At 36.7% G+C, this 18,906-nt stretch overlaps 1 protein-coding gene across 1 annotated transcript in view; it reads right to left on the bottom strand.

The window, feature by feature from the left end:
* Positions 1–18,906, bottom strand: part of LOC140139324 (dystrobrevin beta-like) — a 174,065-nt gene that overhangs the window by 21,590 nt on the left and 133,569 nt on the right. Inside the window, exons 11-15 of the mRNA XM_072161105.1 lie at positions 13,834–13,935; positions 11,152–11,187; positions 7,392–7,472; positions 6,993–7,086; positions 1,104–1,186 (exon numbers count right to left, since the gene is read on the bottom strand). Coding sequence (XP_072017206.1) covers positions 1,104–1,186; positions 6,993–7,086; positions 7,392–7,472; positions 11,152–11,187; positions 13,834–13,935 — 396 coding nt within the window. The remainder of the gene's footprint in view (positions 1–1,103; positions 1,187–6,992; positions 7,087–7,391; positions 7,473–11,151; positions 11,188–13,833; positions 13,936–18,906) is intronic.

Below are 18,906 nucleotides of genomic sequence, written 5' to 3'. Positions count from 1 at the left end.
GGACGTTAAATTTCACTGGGGTAATGAGAAAAATGTGAGCTTTCTTTTGATACCAAAATTTCAGTTTTGATGAATGAAAATGGAGGACAAGGCTGTCGATTGGGTCACCGACCTTTGATTAACAGGGACGCGGGGTTCTGACTGGCTCAAAAGCAAATTGTCGCAAAAAAAGCTACGAAACACCTCACTCACTAAAAGTTGCTAACCAAGTAGCTGGCAGAGGAGAATGGGTTATTACAATTGAAATATGGAAGACATGACCTTAATAACCACATTTGAAATCCACCCTACCTGTGTGGATGATTGAGGGTCATATCTTCCATAAAGGGTGTATGGATTTCGGCACCCTTTTGAACTGATTGATGTGCACGCCTGGCTTATCTAGTAAAAAGAACTGTATCACACTACAATCCCAATTCAACATCTTTTCTTCGGTAATTAGCCACTGTGACCAACAAACCTATATGTGACATTGTCAATTGGACCAGGTATGGAAAACAATATAGGCTCCAATTATTTTTTAAAAAACTTAAGAGATTAATTTAAAAAAAATTTAATGGGGAAATTAGGATTTGTGAAGCCTTAATCAGGCCGTTGCAACTCATATACTAGCGCAATACAAAATGGTGGCGACAGCGTCGGCTTTCCCTGTGTATTACCCTGCGCATACACGGCATCCGATGGCGTCGCCAATAGGCACCAAATTGATTCACGGGCGCCGCCATATTGGAAAAGTAAAGAAAAATGCTGCTGCCACCACGATAGTACTAAAAGCTACGTAAAAAAAATATGCGTAGTGCTGTGAAGACTTACGCTAATTAAAGAAAAATGCTGCTGCCACCTACGTCCACATGTTGCAAGTGTGACGACTCGCTGGCCTCACGTCGACGAACGGAGTTTCAAGTCCATCGCACTACGTGCTCTATATAATTAGTCCATGCCTTAATCATCCTATATATTCCACACTCCTCTTAATAAGGCACACCTAGATCGCCAGTTGACCGGCGGTTGATGGCGGCTCAACAGTGTTCCTTTGTTTAGAACAATAGAAACTGGCTCCAACCGGATGGAACCGGTGGTTGCGTTTTGAATCCGTCTCTTACCTATTTTTAGCTTCAAGTTGAGCTATTAATTCCCTCTGCTCCTTGTTGGCATCCAACTCAGGTGGGATTTCTGGTGCCTGAGGCTGGAGAGAAAACAAAATCAAAGAATGACAGATCAGTTAGAAAACAAAAGACTTAAATTCTCTTCTGGGGCGGAAGAGAATACAAAGAAGCAGAAGAATTCAAGGTCAGTTAGTCAAAGTTCTCTTCTGGAAGATGATTAACCATGTGAGAACTACCTGCTGATTGGCCAAAAAGAAGTTTTCATTATCAATTGGACCAATCAGCAACATTGTTAGAATAATTTCTTCACACAAAAATATTGGGGTGAATTATTTGCAAAGCTCCGTTCTGATTGGTGATTAAAATGAAGATATCATGTAATTGACCAATCAGAGGCAATGTTAGATCGGCAGGTAGTGCTCAGGGGTTAAGAAACAACAAGGTATCAAGCAATCTCATCTTTATAATTATGATATAGAAACACTAAACACCGAAATACTATTTCATCTATTTAATATGTAATCCTAATAACATATTCATTTGTGTTGTTTATAATCCTGGTTAGTACAAAAATAAATCATAATCTTCTAATAAGAAGCGCTTACAACAGTTCTATTGTTCCAGTAGATCTGATTAATCACTCGGCTGAATTAATCAAATCAAATCAGGCAGTAGTTTCAAAATCATGAAGATTCCACAAAATGCAACAAGTGCTCACACATTTCTACAAATCTTCATAACTGAAACGCAGATTACTCGCTTATGTTGCAATGTTGTCTTCTTCCTATACGTGCTGTACCTCAAGTTTCAGTATTATCGCATGGGCTTTACGTGCAGTTAAAAAATGATCCTGGCACTATGTGAATGCAGTGTTGCCCAAATTGTGGGCCAAAACATAAAAAATTCACTATTAACCATAGCTTCCTATGGAACAGGAAACCGGTAGTCATTGAAGCTAATAACGAAAAGTCACCTAATTTAATTTAACCAATGGTTTCTATGGGACAGGAAAATCTACAAAAGTCACTCAATTGGGCTACTTAATCGAGGGTTTGGCAACTCTGCATAAAGCACAAAGCATAGATAATAATGACAAGGAAATGATGATTATGATGACCACTCACTGTGCCAAATGTCTTATTATCATTTCCTGTCACTCCATTAGGTCAAGGAAATGAAACTACAGCTTGGTTTAGAGATCAGATTTAAATCACAGATTATAATTGTCTGTGTAGGGGTGTGTGTTGGGGTTGGCATAGGGGGGGGTGGGGTGTGTGTGGTGGGGGTGTCAAGGTGTGTTCGGTTTTTGTGTTGGTTTTAGCAGGATGACTTTAACTTAAATTTCAGTTTTCCAAGGACCTATATATGCCACCTGAAGACGTGTTTGTTAGGTGTGTATGTGTACGGGAGGAGTATACATCTGTTGGGGTGCATACTATGCACTGCATAGAAGATATATCTAACCCTTCCCAGAATCCTTTGCAACATGATACATCACCTAATTTCATCATAAGACACTCCCATTACTTTGTACAGGGTCCCTTCATTTGTTTTCATTTTAAGAATAGACTAGTCAAGAAATAAACATATTGTGCAAGATCTGGATGTGCTCTGTTCATTGAGGTAGTTTTTGTGTCACTATCAGCCCATGTTGCAGTAGATATCAAATCAGTACAGGGAATTAAAATGGAAGAAATGCATTATGGGAAGTGCATCTTCTCTGGTTAATATGTATATTGACTATATGTATTTGCAAGTTTGTACCTTTGTTATTCTTATATTTGCTCATTCATTTCTTTGTCCAAAAGGAGACAATTAAGGCAAAGGATTCAAATGTGCTGTGATCAAATCATCATAATGCATAGCCCATTTGCAAAGTGAGACATTTGTCAGGCAAGATAAACTTGGATAAATTGGATCTTTATAATGTTATTGAAAAGATAAAACAAAAGATATTAATTAGGATTAGTTAAAACAATCCATTTAACACTGATGTAAACAACAAATCAATGGTATTAGTCCATTAAATCAAGTAACTTGCTTTTAGAACATGCATTATTCAAACAAGAACCAGTACTTAAAGAAATAACTTGGACAAAATGGTCAACAAAATTGTTTCATAACCAACTAGAAACATCACGGTTTTTGACGCAAGGCGTCGATTGGGATGCCTGCACCATGGGATGCCTCCACCATGGGGCGATTTAAATTCGCTGGAATAGTGTGATGTCATAATACAGCCTGTATGCCTACTTTGGTTCAAGGACATGTTCCCAGTCATGCATGGTTCCTATTGACTTTGTGTTGATCAAAAGAAGTTTACATCCACCTGAATGGCATTATCTCAAAAACTAGACAGTTTTAAGATCTAAAAATTTGTCCAGTTATAGTAATTAGTAAAATAAATCATAATATCCTGCTTACATGTCTTAAAAATGTGAAGTTTTGTCAGAAATTATCATATTCTTTTTACCAACTGGTTGGTTTCCAAAAATCCAATTGGTCATACTGTGTAAACATGGTACACAGGGGACTGTCCTTGAGAGGTGCTTGAACCAAAACACTTCAAATTGTATGCATGGCTGTCTTTATCCAAGGTGATGATGTAATGACTATTCCAGCGAATTAAGAAAGATTAAAATGTCACACTGTATGAGTGGTAAACAAACAAACATAACCTCAAATGACCTTTGACCTCCATGGGACCTTGGATACCACCAATACATGAAGGTTCCCATAATGCAGGGACAACCCAAATTTGGTTGCATTAGGATTTAAACTGTTCATGAGACCAACAGTCTTAAATAATGGTATTTTACAAATTGACCTTTGACCTTAGTATATGACCTTGAACAACACCGATAGATGAGGGTTCCCACAGTGCAGCTATGACCCAAGTTTGATATAAAATTGGATTGGTTGAGCCCATATTTATTGGTCGAGCTATGAGTTTTAAAATATTGGACGAGACGTAGTCGAGTTCAATATTGTACAACTCATAGCGAGACCAATAAATGTTGGGCGTAACGCATCCAATTTTATCATTATTATGTGTTGGATCCAATATTTTCACACACTTGGATCCATAAAACATAATAATGGTTGCAATAGGATTTGAACTGTTGATATGAAAACCAAAACTCTTAAATAATGGTATTTTACAAATGGACCTGAAATGACCTTTGACCTCATCAGTATATGACCTGGAATACCACCAACAGATGAGGGTATATGCAGTTATGAACAAGTATCATGGTTACAATAGGATTTGAAATGTTCATGAGACCAAAAATTAATTTATAAACTTGATGACCTCAAATGACCTTTGGCCTCAGTATATGACTTTGAACATCACCCACAAAAAGTATCCAGAGTTTCTGACCATGACCCACTTATCCTGAAAATCTGAAGTCAATCCGCCCATCCATTCATGAGATACAGCATCCGGAGGGACGGAAAGACGGACATGGCAAAAACAGTATGCCTCACGGTGGAGGCATAAAAATGAACACAAGGGCTCGAACATATGAACGAACGTAAGGACAAAAAACACAATTTCACTTTTCACTGTGCACATAGTCTGTTTGGTTTTGTTTTGTTTGCTATGTGCACAGTGATTTTCATCACTCCCAGTGTACTTTTGTACTGTTTTCCCGACACTTTGTGGGCTCTGGAATTGCGGCAATTTTTGGCCATCAAACTTTGCCTGTTTTTGTGCCTACACTTATTATTGTTTGGTTTATTGTGTCTGTTTATATGCACAGTGATTTTCATCACTTGTTCTACAGAAAAATTATCAAATTCGTGTACATCGTGGAACATACTCTTTGCGTGGCTGTGCGTATAAGCAGTTGTGCGCGAGATAGCCTCGCTAATATGGACGCGTGAGAGTAGCGTTATGCTGCGCATGTAGTTAGCATGATTAGTCTCGGAGTAACAAGCGTAGTTGAATGTTCCACGATGTACACGAATTTAATATTTTTTCTATAGTGCACCTTTGCATTCCCATATAGTCCATGTTATTTTTGCAGGTTTAGCACTTCTGTGCCTATTTCTTATGCCTACATTTGCTCTTTTTGTCCGTATTTTACTTGTTTCCCCACATCAAGTTGGCGTACCTTGCTCTTTTTCTTTTCAGTTGTTCATATTCAAGGTATCCTCTTGTATCATTTATTGATGTGTTTGTGTCCTCGTCCTTTGGATTCACCATTACCTACTTGTTTTGGTTTCAAAATAATTAACCCTGACCAGAAACTTTTACTGCCCCTGTGGAAGATATTCCCAAAATCTTCCACAGGGGTAGTGTGGATTTTAAATGGAATAGCCCATTGGCCAACTTGAAGGTGAGGACGGATAATTTTCCACTATGGACTTTTGATTTTCAAGTTAGAATCTACTTTCTTCTCTAAAATTAAAAAGTAAATATCCCCATGCATATCCCATGATTTCTGGAACTACCTCATGCCCAGATGCTAAGATCATGTCACCATTAGTAATAACATACCTGGCCATTTTGCACTGGTCTAGCTGGGGACCATACTGTGGAGGTGGATGCTATAACAAAAAGGTATGAAAAATAAACAAAATAAAAACAAACCAAAAATATAAAACAAAAAATGCAACAAAGGCATTCAACATGGCAACTCAGTGTTATTACATGGTGCAAATAAACAGGCAACTTTGATGAGAAAGAAATAATATGTGACGTGACAATTATAAGGCAAATTGGTGATGTGATTATGATAAAAGCAAGGAATTGAAAGGAGGAATGTCAATCTGCCATATTAAATTTCATATGGAACTTCAGTTTCACTATATCTGGTATGTTTTTCAGGTGTTATTCATCATTTGCAGAAGAACAAAATTCATTACAATTTTGAGTTAATATGTAATTTTGCCCAAATAAATATTTTAAAATGCAAAAAGGTTAACAGAATTTTTGGCAGAAACAAATTAGCAACTGAATTTAAGTAACTCATTGGGTCTCTGAAAACAGCTCACCAAGGATTATATATAAATGAATAGTGAAACATCGTGATTTCTGTGATTTTTGTTGTCAATTTCCAATTTTACTGAATAACCAATAATCTGGTCATCTCATGGCATCATGCAAGGCAGTCAAACATGGCAGACAAGAGTAATTCCTTCTTCAATATTGGGCAATTCCATTTGAAACTCATATACCCCCTATGAAAGACATGACCTTAATCTTTGACACAGGGAGTGTGAATTTCAAATGGGGCTACATGAATGGGTGACTCCATTTGAAATATACACTCCCTGTGTGGAAGATTAAGGTCATGTCTTCCATAGGGGATGCATGGATTCAATTGGAACAGCCCCTTTCTTGTCACTGATACATCATATTCATCATGCTTTATGACTTAGTATACATGGGGAATGTGAAGGATAGGGGCTAAAAGTGTGAGAGTGGAAATAATAAGCTGTAAGTAACTGTTGAAAAAAAACCCAACCTGAAACGGTGTGAGCGAAGCAACAAGCTGACGCTTGATCAGAGCACCATCTTTTTAGCGAACACTTCGGATTGGGTAATAGGCTATGAGGGTATCACCCTGCTATTTTTTTTTTTTTTTTTTTTGCTCTTATGTACTCAGAGGCAACTTTTAACACTGTTTAAAATGGTCTCCTTTTTTACATAATGAACCATTGTGACTGAACGCATAAGTATTTAGGGGGAACTTATGCTCTCCAGTTTGGACAACCTGCTACACAAATTTCCGCTTGCAAAGCATTTTTACAATGTACAGTAAACATGTGCTGAAATATCATAAGAACATCAACAAAATAATGTTTTCGCTAAAAATTGCTACGCAAAAGTAAATAAAACCCTGTGTATAGCGCCCCCATCTATCCATCATTTCTTACCGGACTATTAGCTGCAGCGGCCAATCTCGCTGCATATCTTGCAATGAGACGATGCTCATCGTCCAATCTGGAGTTGTCCAATGTACTATTTAATCTGAAAGGCAATGTGAAAGGTATGTGATATAATGTCAATTCACTATTTGGTACCATGCTAATTTCATCTAATTTGCTTGTGAGGAAAACATCTTCAAATTAGTGGCTCAATTGATAAAGGTAGTAAGTGTCTTAAATACCAACTAAAAAAATTGCTGCTTCCAAATTGGTGTTATCTTACCTTTTAATATCTTCTTCAGTTCTCAACACTCTTGTATTTTCTGGATTGTCACACCTTAACCCTGGTTTAGGCAATGTTAATCCTGGTTTAAGCCATTTTAACCCTGGTTTGAACCATTATCTTACCTCTTTATATCTTCTTCTGTTCTCAATACTCTTGTATTTTCTGGATTGTCATATGTTAGAATTGTTACTGGAGTTGCTGGGCTAAGTATGAAAATAAACAAAGATAAACATCATCATTATTCAGAAATCTTTGCTACCCCTGTTTGCTACAATTGGATGAAATAAATGAATTCAAGCATGTGGGTTATACACATTATCGTATATGATGGTGAGGTGATCATGCAATATAAGGTATTGTTGCAAAAACTTGTTGATAATCCTTGCCTGGATACATGTTTTTAAGGGGTACTACACCCCTCGATAAATTTGTGTCTATTTTTGCATTTTTCTCAAAAACTAATAACACAGTGGTAACAAAAGTTATGTATATTATTGGGGCAAAGAATCCAATTACTACACTGACATTTCAGTGACCCAAGACAAGCGGTTTGTTATTTATGATAAAAATAAAGGTACCGCTAGGACGTACTCTCGTTCCTATCATATATACTGAACCACTTGTCTTGAGTCACTGAAATTTCAGTGTAGTAATTGGATTCCTTGCCCCAATAATATATATAACTTTTGTTACTACTGTGTTATTAGTTTTGAGAAAAATGCAAAAATAGTCACAATTTACCACAGGGTGTAGTACCCCTTAATGAATCAAAAACTTGTCTGAACTCAAAACAAATTCTTAAAGCTATAATGTACAATTTCCATCCTAAAATAATATTAGTAATGACTTTCAAGAAAGGCTTCTGTCTATTTGAAGCCAAAATAACAAGATAATGTGAAAGAAACCCCACTGATTATATTGGCCGTTTTACATGGAGTTTTATGGGGGAGGGGATTTAACAAACATGTGAATTATGACATTATATCAAAATTGCTCGGTCTACAAACTCAACAAATTTGGCCGATTCCACTTCTGTGCAAGTTGGGACATGTGTAAACATTATGCCACAAAATCAGGTTTGAAAAAAATGAACAAATTTCATATTATAAGCTCGTACATTACGGCTGCTATCCAGCTATATACTAGCTATTATGTTCTTGAACATGAACATCCTATTTCTGTATAAAGCATAATGCCAAATTTGAAATGGAGCCTATAGCTATAGATCTCGTTTGTACAACTAGATTGCTATGATCCTTTAACTAGACATTATATAATCCAGTTTTTATGATTGAGGTTGCCTAATATGAACAAATGACTTAAAATCAAATAAACAGCTTGAAAATCATTGAATTGTTAAGCTTAAAACGATTGGTGCAAAATCAACTGACAGAGTATACATGTCAAAAAAGTGCAGCAATGTAATGTAAATCATAAAATCTGCCCAACACCAACCAATCTGTAATAAAAACAATTTCTACATGCTTCCAAGCATCTTATTTTTGCATGATGGCATAAAATTGTGAATATCTCATGCTGCAAATGGGTTCCCATCTCAACCATGAAAATAATATAACACATGAAAGTGTGCTTGACTGTGTGTCAGTGGCATAGCTGCTGGGGGGTAGGGGGGGATCCCGGCAAAAATTGCCTATTTGGGCCCCCGCCCCCTAGTGCAAGGAAAGAAGAGGAATAAGGAGGGAGAAAGAGGAAAAAAGAGAGGAGAGAGAGGGAGAGGAGGGGCAGAGAGATGATGAAGCCATACGATATGCAATACCTTCGATTATTATCAATAAGCCTGGCAAAAATTGTCTACTTTGGCCCCCGCCCCCAGTGGCAAATTGGGTGGATTTGGGCCCCTGCCCCATACAGGCTTGCTCCCCGGAAAAAATCTCAGCTACGCCGCTGCTGTGTGTGTACAGTATGTGAGAGGAAGGAAACAAGGAAAAAGAAATTATCAAATCATATATGATAAAGTACTTAAGTTGGAAAGAATGTGAAATAAAAATATTAAAACATGCATGAAAGTTGATATAATAATTAAGACTTGTTACAGTGTCAGCATGCATACCATCCATGGGTAGTTAAATTATTAAGAACATGCTTTAATATTAATACTTGGCATGCTAATTAAGGACTTCATAATAATATGTTAATGTTAAAATAAACATGTTTCTCATCACTTCTTTTTGCTATTTAATCTTAATATGGATGAAAAACACAAACAGAAAACAAAATTTGTTGTACTTCTGCTTCTAAATGGAATTAATCCCTGATGCTAATCATAATATTGTATAGTGGGATATTGTGGCTGGGTTAATTTTTCGCAATTTTATCAATTTGCGGCTGCCTATTCAACCGTGAAAAGCGTGAAAATTTGACCGAGAAAAGCGCAAAAATTTCCCCCCCATAAATATCCCGCCATACAGTAGATTATCTGAGTTGACCACTATGGGCTATTCCAGTTGAAATCCATACACCACCTATGGAAGACATGACAGTAATCTTACACACAGGGAGTGTGAATTTTAAATGGGGTTTCCTGAATGGGCAACTCCATTTGAAATCTACACCCGCTGTGTGGGAGGGAGATATAGGTTATGTCTTCCATTGGAGGTGTATGAATTTCTGTGATAGCCAAATACTTCCATCACAATTACCGGTAATACAGATAAAACCGACAAATGAAAGAAAGTGAAATTCATGCAAAAGAAAGTATAAAGTTAATAAACATTCAATATAGAGATGGTGGTTAGTGCATAAATGACATATTAAGTTATACATGTAAAATGGTGAGTTCAAGTAACCATAGCAACAAAATATGTAAATGATTGAAAATGGATCAAATCTTTGTGGCCCTGGGAAATAAATTTGCTGATTCAGTTTTCATAGTTAAAAAGATCAAACTGCAGGAAAAGACACAATGCTATTTTTCTATACTTTTGATGTTTATATTTTTGTTTTTGGCCATGAGATATTGTTAGCCCATTTGGGATAATCCAATTGAAATCCATACACCCCAATGGAAGACATGACCTTAATCTCCCACACAAGGGGTATAGATTTCAAATGGAGTCACCCATTCAGGAAAACACATATTTTGAAATTTATACACCCCCTGTGTGGAAGATTAAGGTCCTGTATTTCATAGGGCTGCATGGATTTCAACTGAAATGACCCACTGCTTGTTGCTCTTTAAAAATAAATTTTCCCAACATTTAATTTGGATTTTCTGCATAAATAATGTGCACATTGCAAGCACTACATTTTGCTGAAAGCACATCAAACTGGCACAACAGCCTGTAATTTACAGCGTTTTGATTGGGTAAATAAACAATATATTCATCTGAGTGACCAATAGAAATACAGCTAGAGCTCCAAAATTGCAAGAAACAGGATTAACATAGCTCAAACCAGGTTAACATGTTTTAAACCAAGGTTAACATGGCTCAAACTAGGGTTAACATAGCTTAAACCAGAGTTGACATGGCTCAAACCAGGTTTAACATGGCTCAAAGCAGGGTTAACATGGCTCAAACTAGGGTTAACACCTGGTCAACATGGCTTAAACCTGTTAAAAGCATGAAACCAAAATTGTAAGCAACATTTTATGATGGTTTTTATTATTAACAAATTTGTTCCAGAATAATGATCTCTTCCTGTGGCACAGTTCACCAACTTCCAATCAACAAACATGGCTGAAAATTTGACCTCAAGTTGATGAGTAGGAGTTTTTGTCCCCAACCCATTTAAAGGTCATTCTATTAATGTACAATCCTATTGAGGTGAAAGAACTGTGTCCTGACAGATGAGCTTGATTAAGATCCAAGTGAAAGGCTTGGAAAAAAACAAGCACTTCTTATAAAAAGGCTGGCCACTTACGCTATGTCATTTTGTGAGGTCCAAATGGGCGTTTTGCTAACGAATACAACAAGACAAACAAGGCGTGTTAATAATGATCAACGACAAAACACTTGGCAAAGCGCCATCCTAGAAGTGGGTTAGACTTACGCTATATCATTTTGTGAGGTCCAAATGGGCATTTTGCTAACAGGAAGATGTAATGATAGGGAAGAGAAAGCATGATGTTAATGATGATCAACGACAAAACACATAGCAAAGCGCCACCTAGAGGTGGGGTTAGCTTAACGAGGTGCGAGTCTTAAGTACAAGAACAGAGCCAGAGAGGAGAATTCTCACTGATTCAGGGATGAAAATGCAACTATAGAGGTGTATATGATGTATATATTTGGACCTCCTAAGAACTGCCGGACCGTAGGGAAGTTTTTTGAACACGGTTGGGTAACATGCTCCTACAATGGGTGCTGAAAGTAGCCCACAACTGGACCAATATGGATAGGAATACACCCAAATGTAGTGGGAATATGCCCAAATGTCGTGGGAATACACCCAAATGTATTAGGAATACATCCAAATGTATTAGGAATACACCCAAATGTATTAGGAATACACCCAAATGTATTAGGAATACACCCAAATGTATTAGGAATACACCCAAATGTATTAGGAATGCACCCAAATGTATTAGGAATGCACCCAAATGTATTAGCAATATATCCAAATGTATAAGCAATACACCTAAATGTATTACTATATAAGTTTTTTCATACATGATCTGCTATATGCACAAATTTTTTATTTAGCTAATATTATGCTGCAATATTTAGAGAGAAAAAATTGCTTATCCTTTCCGGATTGACCCTAATCTTGAAAATCTGGGAAAAGTTTTTACTGTACAAAAGATGTATTTTCTCATTCAACCAATCATACATGCCGTTATTTGATGGGTATGTAAACTTAATGTTAATTGGTCAATCAGTAGTTAATCATTGCTTTAAGAAATGGACAATAAAATTAACTTCATTATTAGAGAGACAAAACAAATAACACAAGAACATGACACACAAAACAGAGTGCAATAAACACAAATGCTGGTGCAATAACAATGTCGTTTCACACATACATGTATCGTCATGATAACTGTATACTGATAAACCCAATATAACTATAGACCAGTCTTTTTATATTTAGATTATAGAAGGTGATCTTATCACCTGTTCTGCAAATTCAAACCTGATTTTACCACTGTCACCAGGGTGTCTAGCTAGCCACCTGTCCACCCATCATTTTGGAAGATGTAATAGCAAATGTATTAGGAATACACCCAAATGTATTAGGAATACACCCAAATGTATTAGGAATACACCCAAAATGTATTAGGAATACACCCAAATGTATTAGGAATGCACCCAAATGTATTAGGAATGCACCCAAATGTATTAGGAATACACCCAAATGTATTAGGAATACACCCAAATGTATTAGGAATACACCCAAATGTATTAGGAATACACCCAAATGTATTAGGAATACACCCAAATGTACCCAAATGTATTAGGATACACCCAAATGTATTAGGAATACACCCAAATGTATTAGGAATACACCCAAATGTATTAGAATAAACCCAAATGTATTACTTAATACACCCAAATGTATTACTGAATACACCCAAATGTATTAGGAATAAACCTAAATGTATTAGGAATAAACCCAAATGTATTAGGAATAAACCCATTTTGGACAGGCAGTTTGCTCAAGGGATATGCTTATTTCTAAAAAACAATGCTTGAATAAGTTCTGTGAACTCAAAACAAGACCAGACAATTAAATCCAGGCTATGGCAATAATATTTGAACTGACTGACCCCCAAAAACAGGCAGATGTCTGGTTTATGTCTTCTAGATCAAATTTTGGACATGCTAGACCCTGATTGTCGCTGCCGTGTTTAGCAAATAGTGCCTAGGCATTACACAGGTTACCATGGTTACTGATGTATGGTTTATAGTAATCTGGTATTAATCAATTTGCAGAAACCACAACAATATACCAAGCAAATTAGGGACCAGTCACAATTTACTAAGTGAAGGCATGGAGGAATATAAGGGATACTATTTCTCTTTGGGGGCTAGCAGGAAAGGTGCACGATAAAAGCAGAACATTTACTACCGTATTCATTCCAATAAGCGCCCATGCCCCAATAAGCGCCCATCCAGGGTATTTTCAATTTGCTAAAGGGTAGCAGCTAAAGGGTACCATTAATGTTGAAATGACAGATAGACAACAATACGATGTCGATACAGTGAAATAGCTGGAGGACTACAAGTCCTGTGTAAACTTGTAATACATTTTCTGCATCAGAAAAGCTACTAGAACGTCAAGGACCCATGCGTAAATTCGTCTCTAATACTAATAGACGCCCATTACGAAAAAACCTGGTAAAGCCGGTAAAAAATAAGCGCCCACCCAAAATGACTTTGTTAAGCGCCCTGGGCGCTTATTGGAATGAATACGGTACATTACAATGTATTAATTCGAGGAAAACTTAGGGACACAAGTTTCTTGAATAAACACAATGACGGGATGCAAATGTTTTAGCCAAAAATTTGATTTCCATTCCTCCCTTATTCCTCCATTCCACCCTGGTATAAATGTTGACCAGTCCCTAAAAGATACCACTCATGCAAGAGACAAAACACTTACGTTGTTTCAACAGTTGGCGCCGAGTCCACAGAGATAATAGATTCGTCAACGGGGGCGCTATTTGGAGGGGATGCGTGCACAAGAGGTGGCGGTGTGGCATGACTAGAATAAGGGGGCAACATAAAACATACACCATTCACAACGATTGTTACAGCTTATATTTACAGTATGTACAATGCACCATTTATATATCGACGGTTTAGGGCAACATCAACTATTTTATTACCGTATAGTCGCCCCCGAGGGCGTTGCATTTTCCAAAAGGGGGTGTTTATTAGAGGTCATTTTTAGAATGATAATTCCAGTTAAAATCATTAGGTAAGCTTAAAACCCACGCAGAAATGATAAACTATATGAACTTAGGAAGAACAACTTCCAAGTTCATGACCAGGTTTTCGCCAATTACCGACACCATAAGTGATCATGTATGCACCTTGGTAAGCTATACTACACATATTAGCATTTTTGAAACATCCCGGTTAAAAAAAGTGGTGGGGCGTTTATTTGAAGGGGCGACTATTCAAGGAAATATAGTAGGTACATGGGCTGCTTGGTGCACAAAAGTGTTAACTGCTAAGGTTAAACAAAGGCAGTTAACACTTTTATGCACCAGGCAACCCATGCAGTTAGCTTTTGTGTGCTCCAAGCAGTCGATATACGACACAATCAATGTAACCATCTATAGACCTTTTTCCTGTGACATCACTAAAATCAATATTGGCCTACTCCAGTTGAAATCCATACACCCAGCTATGGAAGACACGACCTTAATCTTCCACACAGAGGGTGTGAATTTCAAATGGGGTTACCTGAATGGGTAACTTCAATTGAAATCTACACCCCCTGTGTGGGCAGATTAGGTCATGTTTATATAGGATAGTGTGGATTTCAACTAGAATAGTCCAAATACCTGGGTCACCACAATTTCTGGTATTTAAGAAATTGAAAAGGGCATAAATTCCAGCCATAAACTAAAGCAATACAGACCAACCAGCATTAGGCAAAGTACAAGTATCACCCGTTAATGAGGACCAATCGTTCCATGAAACACGAGAGAAGAAACTGCTACGCACATACCGCATATTATTTGAACTCTTTTTCAGGATGACGTGAAGACACACGATGCTCTATCGTAAATATTTTGTTACACAGTCGATGAAACGATCAGTCCTCATGAATATGCGAGAATTCGCAACATGCGAAGCATGGGAACTTTGCCTGTTGATGAAAGGTCTGTATCGCTTATAAGTTTATGATTCCAGCACTTTGGAGATTCAAAGTACCGAGAAACAAAAGAAATTATCACCAATTCTCGAAAGTTGCAGAAATAGCCACATTTTTAGTAAAGCATGGTGACTTTCGAAGGTGCAGCAAGAAAGCAGCCCAATTAGGCAAAATAAAGCATACTGTGGCAACTCTGTAAACTGAATGAGGTATAATCAGCTGGCATTAGGTTGCATGATAAATGGCAACAATGAGTTAAAGGCAATATCAGTAATGGGCTGTCCCTGTTGCAATCCATACACTCCTTATGGAGGATGTGACCTTAATCTTCCCCACAAGGGGTGTAGATTTAAAATGGGGTCTCTCATTCAGGTAAAGTCTTATTCAGATTTCATTTGACAGCTTAACCATCGCGTATACGCGTGCGACGTCAAGCGTGTACATTGGACCTTGTGCAAATAATACGCTGGACGGCTAGCAGCACGCTTAATTTGTAAAGGGAATCTGAATAAGACTTTAACCCCATTTTAAATACACACTCCCTGTGTGGATGATAAGGTCATGTCTTACATATGGTGTATGGATTTTAACTGGAAGGGCCCAATACTCGGGAAAGTGTAGATACAATGTATATTTGAAATTTGTAGCAAAAGCTAAATCTATTAAAATCTAACAATTAGGAAGAAATACACCAGTGATGATAAACATGTGAAGCTCTGATCAATTGGATTCAAAATTTGCAGTCAAATATAAGAATTAATTATAAAGAGGGTCACCCTTTGTCTTATCATTTTCAAAAGGAAAAATCTTTTTGATGAATAGGTTTTCTGATTTAGCGAACACTGATATATAGCACGTTCAACCAGATTATATTATCACATAGCAGACTTCAAAAATTGGACATTGTTGAGGGATTTTAAATTTCTTTGATGTCTAAAGCAAAAACCGATCATTGTATATACAATGTGTGCTAAATTCAACATGTGCAAACCTAAGTAACACTCATAATTCTTAATGCTCTGCGTGCTACAATAGGCTGCAATGCAAAAAGTTGTGAGATATTTTCTAAAAATAATTTTAACAACCACTGAACCAATACTAGGCTTGTTTGTACTCAGTTTAATGCATTTTTCATGCTGATTCCAAATATAGTCATGAAAATTAATAATTCAGAAATTTTTGATTTTTTTCAACCAAATTGAAACTTGTCGTCTGCAGTCGACACGCGTGTGGAGCAAGTTAAAAATAAAATAATAGTGTGACCCAGATAGATTTTAAACATAATAACATAATCTTCTAAAGTGTATAGATACTTTTGACAAAGAATGTGAAAACATCCTAGATTGTCACCATGCATATAACAGTTTGAATAATATCATGCAAACACACGGTGTCTACTACCATTTATATATGCAAGAACACTACAATACGATATTCCTGTTGAAATTCATCCACCCTATGGAAGACATGACCTTAATCTTCCACACAAAGGAGTGCGACTTTCAAATGGGGAATTCCATTTGATATATGTGATGCGATCAAGCAAAATCAGTTGGAACTCGGAAATATTAAAATTTTTAGTTTCCTATAGGATAGTAAAAGGCATTTACAAAGCTGCATTTTGCAGAAAACCCCATTGGAATTGAACAACCAGTTTCAAAGATATGAACAATCAAAGACTTTCCAAAACGAGAGGAAACAAAAGGAAATATTGCCTTTGTTTGGCTATATCTCAAAATCAATATTTCCGAGTTCCGACTGATTTTGCTTGATCGCATCACATATACACCCTCGTGTGGGAAATTAAGGTCATGTCTTCCCATAGGGGGTGTATGGATTTCACCCGGAATAGCCCAGTTTCATTTACATTACAATAATATTATATCACACACCAACAGTAAGGATTATAACATATATATTCATAGATAACTAGAAATCTGAATCCAACTTTTTCTGTACATATACACAAATATGCATGCACACCCTACAGTGTTTGGGGCAAAAATAGGGTTAAATTGCATAATTTTGCCAGCTTCGAACGCACTGGCCTATCAAATCTGCTTTCATTTGGGGCTAAAGTAGTCTAAAATTGGAAAAAAATTTGTGAGTTTCACGTACAACTATCCCACTAAAACCGGCGATTTGAATGCTTCTGCAGCCCCTGCACAGTAAAGCAACTTTGCATTGATTTAACTGGCATATGCATAGAAAGAAATTTCAACCTCTCAAAATGTTTTAATTTTTCAGGAATCAGAGAAACGATTGAACACACATGATATGTTACAACCAAAAAATTCTAGATCTGCAACTCAAATTCTCTAATCATTATCGACATTTTACTACATCTGGATTAAATAGTTCCGACTCCAATTATAGCTGCCATATGTTTGATGAATTTTGACAGGAGGCAGCTATTGCAGTTAGGACAATTTAATTGTTAAAGGTAGCAGAATGTTGTCAACACACTCATCAATCTCAAGAAGGCCAAAAAAAAAAAAAAGGTTAGTCTCAAAGCTTGCACGCGTTTGTAAAATCCCACGATTTGACAAAAAACAAATGCGGAAATTTTTTTTATTTCAATTTTTTTTTTTTTTTTTCCAGTTTTTTCCTCAAAATACCATGAAAAAAGTCGGAATAAAAAAAAATAAAAATAAATCGCTTTTCGCATTTGTTTTTAAATTTCTCGTGAGCTTTGAGACAAACCTTTTTTTTTGGCCTAATACCTGTAGTAGCAGGACATTTTGTGAGGTCTATATTTTCACACTTCGACTGTTAAATATCAGAACCACAAATTTAGAAATCTTTGAAAATATTTTGATCCACAAGGTTTAATTAAGGCCTATTCTATTTGAAATCCGTTATACCCCTGTGGATAATTTAAGATAAGTATTCCACAGAGGGAGTATATTTTTCAAATGGAATTGACTAGGGTTAATTAATTTGAAACCCATACTCCCTCTGTATATGGCTTTACTGATATCTTCTACAACTGGAGTGAGTATTTCAAATAAAAGTTACCTAATTGTCTATTCTATTTGAGACCTCTACTCCCTCTGTCAAACTCTTTAGCTAAATCTCTAGGGAGAGTGTGGATTTCAAATGGAATGAATGGCCCAATGTGTAGCTGTTTGAAACCACAAACAAAATACACCACAAACTGATCAGAGGGAGTATGTTTTTCAAATGGAATTGACTAGGGTTAATTAAATCCTCCCCTGTACATGGCTTTACACTATACCTATATCATCCACAACAATGCACGAAAAAATAACACAGCTAAAATATCTTGCTACGTAGTACCAAAATACTTCCCAGCACGTACGTGTACCTACTTGCTCAGACTAACTTGGGAATTTGATAAATTGATATTAATTGTTAAATTTATGCGGGAAACATTTTAACTAGGTGAATTCTCACTTCGGGGACCTATTTCTTAAAAAGACAAACATTGATTTTATGCTTGATGTACTTGGTGTTGTGTTACAATAAATCAACCTTAAGATCAATTTGTTAAGCTGAATTTATACTCTATCACTAAACCATTGCGACGTATAGTTTTTGAAAAGCTGTGGGCAATCGCTAAGGGAACAAACCAAAAGATCAATGACGTCCTATAAACGAAACTAGTTTCGTTTAGGGGGGAGGGGGTAAAAATACTTGATTACGTTTGTACAAAAACATCGGTCTGAAGAATGTGTCATCATTATTATTATGTCAAAAATTTTTCAACATTTCTTTATTACGTTTCTGGCAGGGAAGGAGGGGGTCGGCTGAGAAACGTAACTAGTTACGTTTATAGGACGTCATCGATCTTTTGGTTTGTTCCTAATGAAAAGCGAAGCATTGCAT

Source organism: Amphiura filiformis, chromosome 18 (genome assembly GCF_039555335.1).
Source record: "Amphiura filiformis chromosome 18, Afil_fr2py, whole genome shotgun sequence".
Classification (NCBI taxonomy): domain Eukaryota; kingdom Metazoa; phylum Echinodermata; class Ophiuroidea; order Amphilepidida; family Amphiuridae; genus Amphiura; species Amphiura filiformis.
Note: the sequence above shows the minus strand (reverse complement) of the source record. Positions and strands in the feature narration are given on the sequence as shown.